General features: G+C 51.4%; 5 protein-coding genes across 5 annotated transcripts; 2 read left to right on the forward strand and 3 right to left on the reverse strand.

Annotated features, from left to right (window-relative positions):
• Positions 1-161: 161 nt before the first annotated feature.
• N7462_011497 (putative NRPS-like enzyme) lies at positions 162-3935 on the forward strand (the record flags this gene model as incomplete). The annotated part of the gene is made up of 2 exons (XM_057083211.1): positions 162-395; positions 450-3935. 2 exons carry the CDS (start codon positions 162-164, stop codon positions 3933-3935), a joined length of 3720 nt encoding a protein of 1239 aa, XP_056927950.1.
• A 1574-nt stretch (positions 3936-5509) lies between these two features.
• On the forward strand, positions 5510-6976 carry N7462_011498 (uncharacterized protein; the record flags this gene model as incomplete). Its single annotated transcript, XM_057083212.1, has 1 exon — positions 5510-6976. The coding sequence occupies one exon, from the start codon at positions 5510-5512 to the stop codon at positions 6974-6976; it is 1467 nt and encodes a 488-aa protein (XP_056927951.1).
• An 828-nt stretch (positions 6977-7804) lies between these two features.
• N7462_011499 (putative phosphatidylglycerol specific phospholipase C) lies at positions 7805-9260 on the reverse strand (the record flags this gene model as incomplete). Its single annotated transcript, XM_057083213.1, has 2 exons — positions 7805-8611; positions 8682-9260. 2 exons carry the CDS (start codon positions 9258-9260, stop codon positions 7805-7807), a joined length of 1386 nt encoding a protein of 461 aa, XP_056927952.1.
• Positions 9261-11147: 1887 nt separating this feature from the next.
• On the reverse strand, positions 11148-11755 carry N7462_011500 (uncharacterized protein; the record flags this gene model as incomplete). Its single annotated transcript, XM_057083214.1, has 2 exons — positions 11148-11258; positions 11441-11755. 2 exons carry the CDS (start codon positions 11753-11755, stop codon positions 11148-11150), a joined length of 426 nt encoding a protein of 141 aa, XP_056927953.1.
• A 1444-nt stretch (positions 11756-13199) lies between these two features.
• Positions 13200-13424, reverse strand: N7462_011501 (uncharacterized protein; the record flags this gene model as incomplete). Its single annotated transcript, XM_057083215.1, has 1 exon — positions 13200-13424. One exon carries the CDS (start codon positions 13422-13424, stop codon positions 13200-13202), a length of 225 nt encoding a protein of 74 aa, XP_056927954.1.
• Positions 13425-14202: the final 778 nt, after the last annotated feature.

Genomic DNA, 14202 nt, shown 5'->3' on the forward strand with positions numbered 1-14202 from the left:
CCCGGAGTATTCTCCATATTCAAATATCGGTTAATTGTGTGGCGGGGAAAAACATGATTGAATAGTTGAATAGGAAGTGAATAAGTTCATGTAAAAAAGGTTCGAATATCCTAACACTGAACACTCCCAAGTTTCTGTTCCACAGTCTGCCGTCATACAATATGGCAGCATCGGTTCTATCTACACCGGCAGCGTCCGCACTGCCGCTCACTTCTTCATCGGCCACAACCTTCTCATCGAAGACAAACTCCACACAAGTAATTGTCCCGCCAAACCAAGATATCTATACTTTGAATGATCTTTTACGAGTCAGAGCAGCCGGTTACACGGCACACGATCCTATAGTAGCATATCCTTCATCAGGAACTGACTATGTATACTATACTCCAAACGAGGTACAAGTCTTCAACCACCTCTTTTTGGGTGATAAAACTAACTAACAGACGTAGCTGAATATTCTCGTGGAGGCTGCAGCCGTTCACTATGCCCAAACTATTCCCCAAAGAGTCTCATCAACTGATCCTGTCCAAGTGGTAGGGCTATTAGGCTTATCAGACTTTGAATACCTGATTACGCTGCTTGCCATCTCTCGGCTGGGACATACTGTCTTGCTTTTGTCAACACGAATCGCCGAGGATGCCTATGTCAGCCTGCTAGAAAATACTAAGGCATCTTTTATTGTCACTTATCCCAGCTTTCGAGAGATGGGGGAGAATGTCTCAAAGCGAACCAACGTGATTCAATTACCGGTGATCGCACCACAAACCCCCACTTCGCCTGATGTGCTCTCGGCCTGTCTACCAACAGCAAGCCTGGATGGCCCGACAGAAAGCAAGAATATCACCTGGGTTATCCATTCAAGTGGTTCGACTGGCCATCCGAAGCCCATTTACCAAACCCATTCGGGGGCCTTGAAAAATTATGCCAATAACTTCGGCCTTAAGGGATTCATAACTTTGCCTTTATTCCATGCCCATGGAATCAGCTGTCTTTTCAGGGCAATCCACTCCCAGAAATTGATTTATATGTACAACGCTAGTTTACCGCTCACAGCCACTTGTCTCCTTACAACCCTGAAAGAGAATTCGGAGATTCAGGTACTGTACGCGGTGCCATATGCCCTGAAGTTGCTGTCCGAGTCCGAAGAAGGGCTAGAAAGTATGGCTCGCCTTGAACTTGTCATGTTCGGTGGATCCTCTTGTCCAAAACCCATTGGAGATACTCTGGTGCAAAATGGCGTTCGTCTCGTATCACACTATGGAACCACCGAGACTGGACAACTGATGACATCCTTCCGTGAGCGGTCGGATTTGGACTGGGATTATGTCCGACCAGGCCCATCTTTGCTTCCATATCTCCGCTGGGAGGAGCAGCCCGGAATGCCGGGAATCTATGAGCTATGTGTAATGGAGGGATGGCCTTCGAAAGTGGCCAGTAACCGTCCTGATAACTCGTACGCCACAAAAGATCTTTTCGAGAAGCATCCGATAACTCCAAATGCCTGGAGATATTATGCCCGTCTTGATGATACCTTGGTCCTAGAAAATGGAGAGAAGGCCAATCCTCTTGTGATCGAGGGTGTTGCTCGCAAGAACCCCAACGTCGGCGAGGCGATTGCCTTCGGCAGCACGAAACCTCGAGTTGGTCTGTTCCTGATTCCGTCCGACAAATGTACATTCCAAACCGACGAAGAGCTTCTGGATAATGTGTTCCCCGAGATCGAAGCATGCAATGCAGAGTCACCTGCTTATGCATATGTGTCTCGTGATATGATTCGTGTCCTGCCTAGGGACGCCGTCTACCGGAAGACAGATAAAGGAACGGTCATTAGATCTGCTTTCTATAAAGACTTTGCGGACAATATCAATGAGGTTTACGACAGCCTAGACGTGCAGGGTGAACGAGTACTAGAAAGAAACGAGCTCATTGACTTCCTCCGGGGGTCGCTTCTCGAGATTGTACCGTCCGTGCAGTCCAGCTCATTGGGAGATAGCACCGATGTTTTCAGCCTAGGAATCGACAGCCTCCAGTCGATCCGACTTCGAACTGCCATTATCCGTGTATTGGATCTAGGAGGTAAGAAACTATCACAGAACTTCGTCTTCGAAAATCCGTCTTTGCAAGCGATGGCAGACCAGATCACCAGCTTGCGCCTCGGGCAGGGCCTCAAAGAGCAGGGTCCAGTGGAAGAGAGAATGAAGAATCTCATTGAGAAGTATAGCAGCGGGTTTAAGATTCATGTTCCTATTCCGCGAGATGAAGATGGCGAGTACATCGTACTCACTGGTGCCACCGGATCCCTGGGGGCTCATATCGCTGCTCAGCTAGCGGAATCAGACCGCGTGAAACGGATCTACTGTCTCGTCCGAGCCAAATCAATAATTTCTGCTCGCCGACGGGTCGCCCAGAGTCTTCGTATCCGTGCCTTGATCTTGTCGCCTGCAGCGGAGCGAAAGATCATCGCCCTGTCTTCTGATCTGGCCAACTCAGAGAACTTGGGTCTCGATGCTCAAGCTTTCGCGCAAATCAAGAGGTCAGTCACCACGGTGATTCACTGTGCTTGGTCCGTCAATTTCAACTGGGCGCTGGAAAGCTTCGAACAGAGTTGTATTGCGCCAACTCGAAACCTTCTGGATCTCTGTTTAAGCGCCGAGGGACTCCAGCCAGCTTCGTTTGCTTTCTGTTCGTCTGTGAGCACAGTTTCTCGAACTCCTGGGAGCTGGGTCCCTGAAGCTCTTCCAGAGTCGCTTTCATATGCACAGGGAATGGGATATGCCCAGTCGAAGCTGGTGGCAGAGAATATTGTCAATCGTGCCGCCCGTCAGACTGGAATGACAGCACGAGTTCTACGAGCAGGGCAGATTGTCGCCGACACTATTCACGGTATCTGGAATGCCACCGAGGCAATCCCTATGATCTTTCAAACTGCAAAGACTATCAAGGCTCTGCCTCAGCTAGATGATGTGCTTAGCTGGACCCCCGTTGATGTAATGGCCCGAAGCATTGTCGATCTCAGTCTGGCTCCTACTGCAGGAGAAATTATGAATGTGACCAATCCTACTTTGAGCCACTGGACCCATGACCTGTTGCCACGGCTGAAGGAGGCAGGGTTGAACTTCGAGGAACTTCCCAAGCAAACCTGGCTTCAACGACTCCGAGAATCGAACCAAGACCCGGAGGTCAACCCACCTGTGAAGCTGCTGGAGTTCTTCGCGTCCAAGTATGATAATAACAATCCTAGTCGAGCCTTGCTCTACGACACCAAAAAGGCGCAAGAAGCATCTCCCACTCTGGCTAGCGCACAGGGTCTTGACACTGACTTTACGTCGCGATTTGTGAACTACTTTACCACTCAGTGCTGGGTCAAAGCACCAACCCCAGCCTTGCCCCGTGAGGTCATCTTCCTCATCGGACCTTGCGGCTGCGGCAAGAGCACTGCCGGCCAGGCTCTCCAACAACGACTGGCCATCCCCGTCATCGAAGGCGATAACCTGCACTCCCCACTGGCGCGCCAGAAGATGGCCAGCAACCTTCCCCTGCAGGACTCAGATCGCTGGGACTGGCTTGCACATATCCGTGGGGCCGTGATGGACCGTCTGCTGCACTCGGAGATCCCCGCGGTCGCAGTGACCTGCTCGGCACTGCGCACCGTCTATCGCGATGAGCTTCGTCGCTTGTCTCAATTATTTGACTTCCCTGTCACTGTGACATTTCTGTTCTTATCGTCTCAGGACCGAGAGCAATTGAAACAGCGCATGGTGGCTCGGTTTGCAACCGAAAATCACTATATGAAGTCCACGATGGTCGATTCGCAGCTTGATCTCCTAGAGGACCCCACTGACGAGCCTGATGTATTTGTGTTGGATTCTAGCCAACCAAGAGAGCAGATGCTGGACAATGTGGTGGATACCGCGCGGGGGATCTTGAAGGCATGATCGAGCGAGAGATCGAATCTCGAATAAGAGTTGATTCGGTTTTTTATTCCGTTGGATATGCATTGCTTTTAGAATAGAGGACTATCGGATTGAATCTTATTGGGATATATTAGAAACTACGTTGCCGGTTTTGCTCGCTTTCCACTAACTGGCTTGAAACAATCAAGATCAGTAGCTGGGACATACTATATATAGTCACCCCGTACCCTCCTCGCTTGATATGGTCCGTAGTAGGCCCCTCTCGCCCGGATTGCACCGTGCCCACGAGATCCAATTGGTGGGTGACTTTGCTTGCCTCTCAATCCTCGTCCCTCTTATTCGACCACGGTTGCTCGCACGATCAACATTTCGTTTAACTGAACCAAGTAAGGACATAGCGGCATGATTTCGACCCGATCATGGTCTAGGTGGGCGATCGGGGTTTCCACGGGGGAAATACTCCGTGTCTTGCTCGATCTGGCCGCTCGACCCCCCTAAGCCCGAGATGTGCGTCTCGTTGAAACGTAATCCATCTGCATGCTGTCCAAATTGAAAAAAGAACACCGGCGATCGGCTACCAGATATTCAATCACTGAAACTATCGAGCTGTGACCTAGCAAGTATTGGCCCTGTTCTTACCCCAGGCGTTCCTCAACATCGGTTCAAGGCGTTCGTTCGTCCCTGTGTGAAATAAATGAAATGAATCTACGCCCCGAGTGAAAAAGGGAACAAGTTCCGGCATTCTGCGCCGATCGCAATCAAATAAGAAAAGCGAAGACGGGTTGATGGAGACTCGATGGGGCCGGTGTTGAAAGAAACACCAATCGCACGTGGTGCGAGGGCTTGGCGGGCTTTTTGGTTCGTCAGAACTCAAAATGGCAGCATGACGGCATTGCAAAGCCCTTGGAATCTATAGAGCCTGGTTACGCAAGTAAACAAACGATGCGGCGAGTAGTATCTTCCTGAATGTTGAATGCGGTTTGAATTGATAACAGGCTGCTTGGGATAGTCTGCATGGGGAAACCCAGGCGGAGCCCTCATGAATTTTCTTTAGAACAGGAACCGGACAAATCCGATTGACTTTGGCTCCCCTCGGTGGGTCGGGACCCTGAACAGCCCCGATTGTCCTTGAAAGTACCTGATTTTCCCTGATTGTCCCCGATGCCTGCCCTTCTGGACGATAGTCGGTTGACTTGGTCCCTGCCCTTCGCCTGGACAGCCATTTTGTCATCGAAAGGGTCTCACTGGCCCCAACGCCCAGTCGTTCGGTGGAGATGGTGGATTTTGCATAGCCTAAGCCCGAGGGGGGGCTCTTTTTTAGACCACCGTTCGCCCACCTCGCGTTGCAGAGCAAGTTGCATCCGTTGTCACTCCCTGTCCTTCGTTTCTGGCCCTGCTGGCCCTGTGCTCTATTGAATTGCTTGCAATTCTTACCATTCGTTTCTATCAGAGTTCTGTAACTCATCTCATTCGCTCGCTTTTGACATTCGATCAATTACCCTGGTGTCGGTATCTACAGTAGCTAGAATACCTGCTATTGACCGCAATCGTCGTCCCATCATTCATCCACTCCGAGTATTTACTATTTCGGCAACATGAAGTTCTCTACTTCGATCACCTTCGCCTCTCTCCTGGCCGCTGCTCAAGTTGGCAGTGCGGTGCCTCATGTGCCCAAGAAGGCCCCGCAACTCCCTGAGCCTGACTGTGATACCTCGCTGCCTGGCTCGGCACCCAGCTCTGTCCCTAGTGTCCCTTCTTCGGTGCCGTTCAGCTCGATCCCGGTGTCCGTACCGACCATCACCAGCACCAGCTTCCCCAGCAGCTCCGGTGTGCCGTCGTCTTCCATCCCGATCTCCGTGCCCAGCTCGTCGGTCCCTGCTCCGTCCCCGTCCACTGTGACTGATACGACCTATGAGACTACCACTATCTGCCCGGTCACCGAGACCATGACCTCTGGCTCGAGCACCATTATCTCAACTTACAGCACTATCTCGACTATTACCGTGACTGCCCCTGGCTCTAGTGTCACCCCGGCATCATCTGTGTCTCCTAGCTCTACCCCAGCCCAGGAGTCAACTGTCACCGACACTACGTATGAGACTACCACTATTTGCCCGGTCACCGAGACTATGACTTCTGGCTCGAGCACTATGGTCTCGACCTACAGTACTATCTCGACTATTACCGTCACTGCGCCTGGCTCCAGCGTCACTCCTGCCCCGTCCGTGGCACCTAGCTCAACCCCAGTCCAGGAGTCAACTGTCACCGACACTACTTATGAGACTACCACTATTTGCCCGGTCACTGAGACTATGACTTCTGGCTCGAGCACTATGGTCTCGACCTACAGCACTGTCTCGACCATCACAGTCACTGCCCCTGGCTCTAGCGTCACCCCGGCGCCATCTGTGGCTCCTAGCTCGACTCCCTCCCAGGAATCAACTGTCACTGAAGTGACCTATGAGACAACCACTATCTGCCCGGTGACTGAGACCAAGACTAGCGGTACCAGCACTTATGTGTCCACATACAGCACTGTCTCCACTGTGACTGTCACCACGAGTTCTGTTGTTCCTCACACCTCCACCGTCACCCTGACCCCTGCTCCCTCCGAGTCGGCTGTCACTCTGACCACCTATGAGACCACAACCATCTGCCCTGTCACTGCCACCATGACTTCGGGCTCTGTCACAATGATCTCTACCTACACCACCCTTTCCACTGCGACTGTGACTGGCACCGTGACTGGTTCCAACCCCGGCGGCCCTATGACCCCTGCTGGCCCTCCTTCTAGCGCCAAGCCCACCCCCAGCGGCACTCCCTCCGCCGGCATCACCAGCGTTCCTGTTGTCACTCCCTCCACCGGTGTCACTAGCGTGCCGGCAGGTACCGCCACTGGCATCGCCTCCACCCCATTGGTGATCGTCAGCAGCGTCCGTCCCAACCCTACCACTGGCGCATCTCCTAGCGCTTCCCCTGTCTTCAACGGTGCCTCGTCCGTGACTCTGTCCTCGGGTCTTGGCCTGGTCGCTATCGCGGCCCTGTCTTTCCTGGTGCTGTAAATGTGCCTCTTTTACGAAGTGATTTTTCTTTTCTAATTCGTGACGTGTTGCTTTGTTCTTTTTTCTGTGCTCCCGTCTTTTTGTACTCCTTGGAATGACCAGGATGGGTTGTACTTTAGTTCATACTTCAATTCAACGGTGGCATCATGTTCCGTGGCTGTTACTTCCAAAGAAGCAGAAATGGAGCCTTCCTGTCAAATATTGTCTTCAAAATTATTTTATTATAAATTACAAATGCAGTTGAGCCTGCGGACGTTCCGTGGTTATATCGCATCTCCTCCCCATAACCTCCATAATCAGACCTTGTGCCCTTCTGCTTATTTTCAGTAAATTGTGTGTCAAGTGACAGGCATGAAGAAACAAAGTCGTCTCTATGTCGAGATATGGCAAGGAGCAATTCGAATCAGAATCTTAATCCAGGGCATTTTTGCACGTTCCTGGCTCTGTGCATCTTACTTTTGTCTCGTCCCAATGCAGAACTAACACGCGACAGTGACTCCAGCCTCCAAATTCTTGCGCCACTTATAGATACGACAAGCGCGCCATGCAAGGTCAATCTCTATTCCCATGACCATTTTACGATGAGAAGAATTTTCAGAATAGTAATAACTTAGACAGAGATCTGGAGATGCTCACTGCTAGGCATTGGGAATTTGCAAATGAAGGTAATGAAGCTATCATGGAAAACACTTTTGGAGGCACGTTGAAAGAAGATTTAAGAATTGCACTAATTCACATCAGACATTAATACACTGATAATATGTGGTGAGACAGCCAGCCATTAAATCACATGCTCATCACGTCGTCAAAACTGGTCATTCTCGTATTTTAAACAGCGTCAGGGAAGACGTGGGGGTTAGTGAGAGTCTTGGGAGCCGAAGCACGGGCCTTGGTGCCAATCAGGTGGTCGAATGCCGGGGAGTGCTTGACACGGGGAGTCATATCCTCGAGATCCCACAGGTAGCCCAAAGTCTTGAGGACAGAGGTAGCGCTGTAGGACGAAGATTTACCGGTGACGGGGTCGGTGCCGTAGTTCTCAATGTAGCCCTGGGGCGCGTACGGGGAGACGAGCCAGGTGGGCATACGTCCACCCAGACGGTCGAAGTTGAGAGTGTACTTGCTGCCATCAGGGGCGGTCTCGGTGTAGGTCTTGTTATCGGGGCGAACGGCCAGAGGAGGGGCAACGTGGTCGAAGAAACCGCCGGTCTCATCATATGTGATCAGCAGGAGGGTCTTCTCCCACTGAGGGCCGGTGCGCAGGGCGTCGTAGACCTGCTTGAGCAGAACCTGGCCGAAGGAAACGTTACCGGAGGGGTGCATGGAGTTGGTGTTTAGGCCACAGCAGGACGGGTTGATGTACGAGAGCTGCGGGAGCAGGCCCAGGTAGGCATCCTGGTAGAAGTTCTCCAGCGGCACAACGTTGCTGGTGGCGTGCTTGGCAGTCCAGTTGAAGAACATGGAGTCCGGCAGGAAATCACCGTTGGTGCCGTCGTAGTTGCGCCAAGAGATGCCCTTCTCGGTGGCAACCTCGAAGATGCTGGTGGTGTCGACACCCGAAACGTCGAAGCTCTCGTCGTTCTCACCGTGGCCATCGGGAGTACCAGAAACCGCGCAGAGACGGTTGGGGTTGGTGGGCTGGCAATGCGGGTTAGCATTATTTATCATATGAAAGCAAACTGTGCCCTCTCAAGCCGTTGTCACTTACGCCAGGAACACACGAGTGCCAGTAGTTGAAGGTGGTGAACTCATCCACCAGGTCGACGAGGGTGGGGATCTCGCTCTCGGAGTAGTAACCCATCACCTCATCGGTAGCACGCTGAGCGGAAATGGCCGGGTACGAGGACATCTGGCGCTCAACGAAGCCATCCAGACTGGGCTTCAGGGAGCCATTGGCGATGGCCTCGTTGTCCGGCGAGTAAGTGCCGTAGAACTCAAAGTTGTTACCGGTAACCGAGTGGTCTGGATCATGCAGGACCGAGTCGTAGTCCTTGTACTGGCTACACATCTTCTTGCTGCCGCTCTGGGTGACGTTCAGTGGGTTGCAGAAGGGTCCGTTGTTGACCACGTTGTCGAGACCGTCCTTGTGGATACCACCCAGCATATTGTCAAATCCGCGGTTTTCCAGCAGGATCCAGACAACATTCTCGATCTTGTCCTTCAGGTTGGAAATGGATTCCTTGGAGCCGGACTTGTATCCCCAGGGCTCCTGGGAGTTCCGAGGCACCACGGCACCGAGGGCACTGCCCGACAGGCCAAGAACAGGAAGCAGGGTGTTCGCCTTCATGATTGGATTGACCTCGAAGGAAGATGAAGAAGCTTGGCTGGTGGGAAGGCGAGAATCACTTCCCAAGACGCGACGATATGCAGCAATTTATATCCGGGGTGTCCACGCGAGAGAGCATCGCTTCCCTAGCGTACGGTTGTACGCCGGCAAGCTTCCGAGAGAGGCAATTAAATGCTCCTCTCGGGATTAAACAAATGAGCACCGACTGTTTTGGGCACATGCTTGGGTAGTGGCATTCCATAGGTCTAGGGATATTGAACGGGGCTTCTTCAAACCGGGCAGCTGGCCGCAGGTGGAGAGGATGGGAGCGGGGTATGCAGGAGCCGGAGAGCCGGCAAATGCCCTATCTGCATCGAAACTTCGCTGCGTCGGTCTATCCCGTCCTTTTTCGTAAACGCTCGCTGGGGATTCGTGGGTGAGCCGGATGGTTTGTTTTGGGGCAGGAGCTTAGCATTGCTCGTGCCTGGCGAAGTGGAGTCTCCGCTGCGGCCCGCCAATCATCCACGCTCACATCGTCAACTTCCCAGCCGCGACGCTCCACTAGGCGGTCTTGGCTATTCTGGCCCGTCGCCAATCAGTGCTTGTATCGAGCGCATGCCTTGCTCCCACGTGCAGGGAGCAAGCATATCAATGCCTGGCTATCGAATATCAACTGGTGGGCTATCGGAGCAAGTGAAGCGGGTCTCTTCCGAATCGGATCTTACCTGAGCTTCAAACAACATCATGTTTGCTAGTCTGCAACCTCGTGGATCAGATTGACGGCGGAAGAAGCCGACAGGCTGACTTCAGACTGGAGCAGCTCGAGCTGCTCAGTCGGCGTGTCTGTTCTGATTTTGAAATTCCCACTTAATCAAACTCGAGGCCATCCCATTCACAACATCGTACATGTCTCCCCAAGAAATTCAAAGCCGCTACGGTAAGTTTTTCAATTGCCTGACGCGAATAATGGTCCCAGTTCAGTGACTCTATTCCCGGGTAAATAAAGCAGGATGGCCAACGGGAGTAAGGGGTGGGTCTGTGGCGCATAGAGATCTGGATCCCCGTGGATCATGCAGATTGATGATTGGATGCCACAACATCATTCAGATCACTTGAAGAAATCTATAGACATGAGCCATGAGCGTCAGGTATAGAGACAGCTTAGTAAGGACGATAGGTATAAGGAAGAACAATGATCCTTTTACCTACCGAGAAGCGGCAGGAGAAACAGTTATATACCTAGAGAGCTACACGGGACAAAGCAGCATCTATTTTTTGCTGGCTTGGTGAGAGCAAAAGATGCAGAGAAAGAAAGATGTCGAAAGCATAACAGTGGTGCCGCATGCTGCATATGACCGAGGTGCTGGTTGATTTGAGCAAGGTCTGAGCGAGATTCGGAGGTTGATTCTTCTTGTAAGCGTCATATCACGGGCTTATGACGGGCTTTGGGTCGATTTGGATGGGAAAACAGCATTGCCCCTTCATATTGACGCGCTTTTTTTTTCGCATGGGCCGGTGTTGGGGCAAATCTTGCTTCCGCGGAAAGAAGAAGTGCCTAAATAGCCATTACGCCGCAAGTTAGGCTGCATTATGTCATTAGAGTTATCGATTGCTTGATTGGTTGACGAACTTCTCCAGGGGGTCAGCCGGTGTTGTTGGAGACCATTGAGGTTTCCTGATCTCAAGGGTTACTACTAACCCTGATTGCGAAATCCGCATCCATCCTTCCTATCCTCCAACGAAGTTGAAAATCTGAAAGCCGATCGCCAAAAGTGTAATTGATTGTGTCTTGGTCAAGCCAAAGTCGAGAATGGCTGTTAATCCACCTTGACTTGGTCGTAGATATACAACCTGACTGTGAGTGTCTGAGGAGTGAACTGTTTTCGAATTCGCTGACAGCGTCCTCTTCTATGGAATCAGATTTTCAGTCCCCTCCTGATACTCCCTGAGTTGGCGCACGTTCTTCTCGTTCATAATGTCAATCAGAAAACGGGTCTCATCATTATCGTCAGGCTCTGCCTGGAAATATTGACCATTTTCGAATTGCAGTTGGGCACTCGATTTCGCCAACAGGTATGACGGCAATTTTTCGCAAAATGACCTTGGATATATATATTGTCAAGTCTCTGTATCTTCAGGAAAGAAAGTATGAAGCAACGGTTGTCTCCCAAACCTCTCTCTCTAGCTCCTCTGTCAAGCACCCAAGGAAGTTCGCTGTCGCTGTCTGCGCCCCATCCAAGCTTCATATTTTGAAGAATAGTGGCTTCCTTAGACAACTTTCTGAACAATATCACCCACGGCGAAAGCTCAGCCGTCCATGGTGCCCAGATGTCCAATGAGTGCAAGAACTTGACATTGGTAGGGCCAATCTGTCTCATAAATCGAAACACTTGCTTCGGCTCACTGAACCTGAACACATTTTTAGAGTAGATTGTTTCATTCCCTTCGCGCAGAATCTGCTTCCATGTTCGCAGTATTGCCAGTTCTATCGTTCGATATTGTGGATCTTGAGCCATGTCTAACAGGACAAGCTTTTGACATGTTCTTCCAACCGCTCACATTGGGCTTAGCCTACGATCAGATCGGCTCACGAGAAGAGTGTCGTATATTGTTACTCGAACTTCGGGTGGCAAATCCAGAAATCCGAGTCTTGGGTTGGTTTCATTGGTTGTCAGTGATTGAATGGTAGCTTGAGGATCCCCGTTGGACGATGGAGGTCTGTTGCTATCGACTGATGATTGTGTATCGAAGATGTCGGAATCAAAAAGTTTACCGCTGATTTTGTTAAACTTTTAACATTCTTAATAGCATTTGGTCATTCACGCGGAGAAGAAAATAACCTGCCTAAGGTGTTCACATCGCTTCTTGAGAAATTCTACTATGATAGGCTGGAACGTGTGAACTCGGGCGCTGATCTTGAGATGATCAATCGCGTATTATCTGAATGTTAGCAATTAGAGCCTTATGAGTCCGAAAATTGTAATTTCGATTTCGAATGCCCCCAGGTGATGAAGAATTCTTTGCGTTTATAAGTGATATTCTGCAGTAATACAGAATACGCACTTCAATCGTTTGTTAGAAAGAGAAGTTTCGACCACCCCGTTCGATGTAGAGTATCGCTGATCGTGGATTTGGATATAGGGGTATCATGGAACACGCAATTCCAGGGAATCATATAGGATGTCAATTGATAATCAGTATTGAAACTAACAAAGAGACACAATACATATTCACGCATCCTGTGGATAGTTTTATGTAATATTCTCTGTGGACAAGAGCTGCCCACCGATGCGAGATTGCAGTGGATTCTGGGGGCTTTTCGCGTGACAGAATCGGACATCTCAGCCTATACTTTGTCTTGGCAGTCCATCCGTTCCGAATTCCGCACTCCACCCAGCTCGGAAATCCGGATTCCACGACCGAGATGGAGTTTCGACGTGTAGCGACTCATGACACCCTGACCCGATCTAACCCAAACCTAGTGGCGTTCGATGGCGGCTCACGTTTCAGTGCAGCTAGCTTGGTCTTCACGGTGGAAGCAAGTCTGGGGACGGCCGCCCTGATTCTCGTTCGGGCTCTCCGGAGCCATGCTTTCAGCCTCCATGCCAGCCCGTATTCTCGTGGTCGGCTGTGTTAGGAGCAGGGAGCATCTTTCGACCACGCCACAGTTAGGCTTCTCCGGTAGAAAATTATGAACGCGAAATTAAGAGCCACTCATACCTTGCTCTCTTTGGGATCGTTCTCTGTTCGAGAAGGGTGCGATCAACAGGTGGATGCATTATTAGTTTTCGATCGGGATCCGCGGGGCGCGAGCCACGGGCCGAAAAATCATGCCAGAAAAAGAAAAAAATCAAATAAGACGCGACCAGTTTGGAGCTGCGACCGGATCTGGCCACACCTTCGGGCGTTCCGGCATGCCAGTAGGGTCCAGGCAGCAGTGAATTCCTGAATTTCCTGACCTCAGTTTCGGCGGAGACCCGCGTGTTTGAGTGGCCCAAGCGGCTTCCGAGGGGCCCACCAGGCGATAGGGCTGGAGCCAAGCCTAGAGGGGCGAGGGCGCGAGAGGGCAACCGAGATGATAGAACGATTCGAAGGGCCAGATTGTAGGTTGATGGTCTTACCGTTGCCATTGAATTCATTCTCAGAGCTCATTTCTGGTGGCCTGATAGGGATTGACCTCAGCATGTAGGGCGTAGAGTGCCAGAGTCGCGTTGCAAGGCCGGAACGCGGCGCGGAATAGGGTCCATTGCCAAGCCCCTAAAAGACGCTTATTCCAAACGCTAATGAACGGGACGATGTTTTTTTATCATGTATTGCCCCATACCAGTGGTACCCCGGTAGGGCTCATAGTGCCATACCTTGCACGCATTCAGGGGATTTGTTTAAATATTACGGTATCTGCAGTGTCGGGATTATGTCTTCATGTCTTCATGTCTTCCGTCCGGTCTTGATTGATTTACCCGGTGGCAGGTGTTTTGAGGTCATCGTGAGATGAGCTGGGGGCTCAGGCACCAGCGTTTTTTCTTCTTCCTCCCCCTGCATCTGGATGATCTCTGGTCTGATTCGACTGGAAAGGGACTGGAGGGTGCCCAAAGGCTCCTCCGCTCTCACTAGTCGTGAACTGTTCCCTGCCAATCCTCGAGAGGGCCCGCAATAATCCCGTTAAAATCGTCCTTTTTGTATGCTCCGTCCTCCGGACTGGTCCTGGGATCCGCTTCCTGTCTTGATTCTATTATTCTCACTGCCCCACAGCACTCTCGCCCTGGAGATCCCCCCCCATCACCGGAGATCATGATTGGCAGCACCGTAAATTCCCATGGGTTGACCTGTCAAGGAACCAGCGGCCGCAGCGAGGGCTCCGAAGCTTGGCTGGGTTCCAGTATGAAATTCCTCTGCCTAATGCGACCTCTCCCGTCATCCGCCATCGAACCTGGCGCACGAGGCAGGCTGCGGTACCTTGGAA

The sequence above is a fragment of the Penicillium macrosclerotiorum genome, assembly GCF_028827735.1.
Source record: "Penicillium macrosclerotiorum strain IBT 26536 chromosome Unknown utg000012l_segment0_segment0, whole genome shotgun sequence".
NCBI lineage: Eukaryota > Fungi > Ascomycota > Eurotiomycetes > Eurotiales > Aspergillaceae > Penicillium > Penicillium macrosclerotiorum.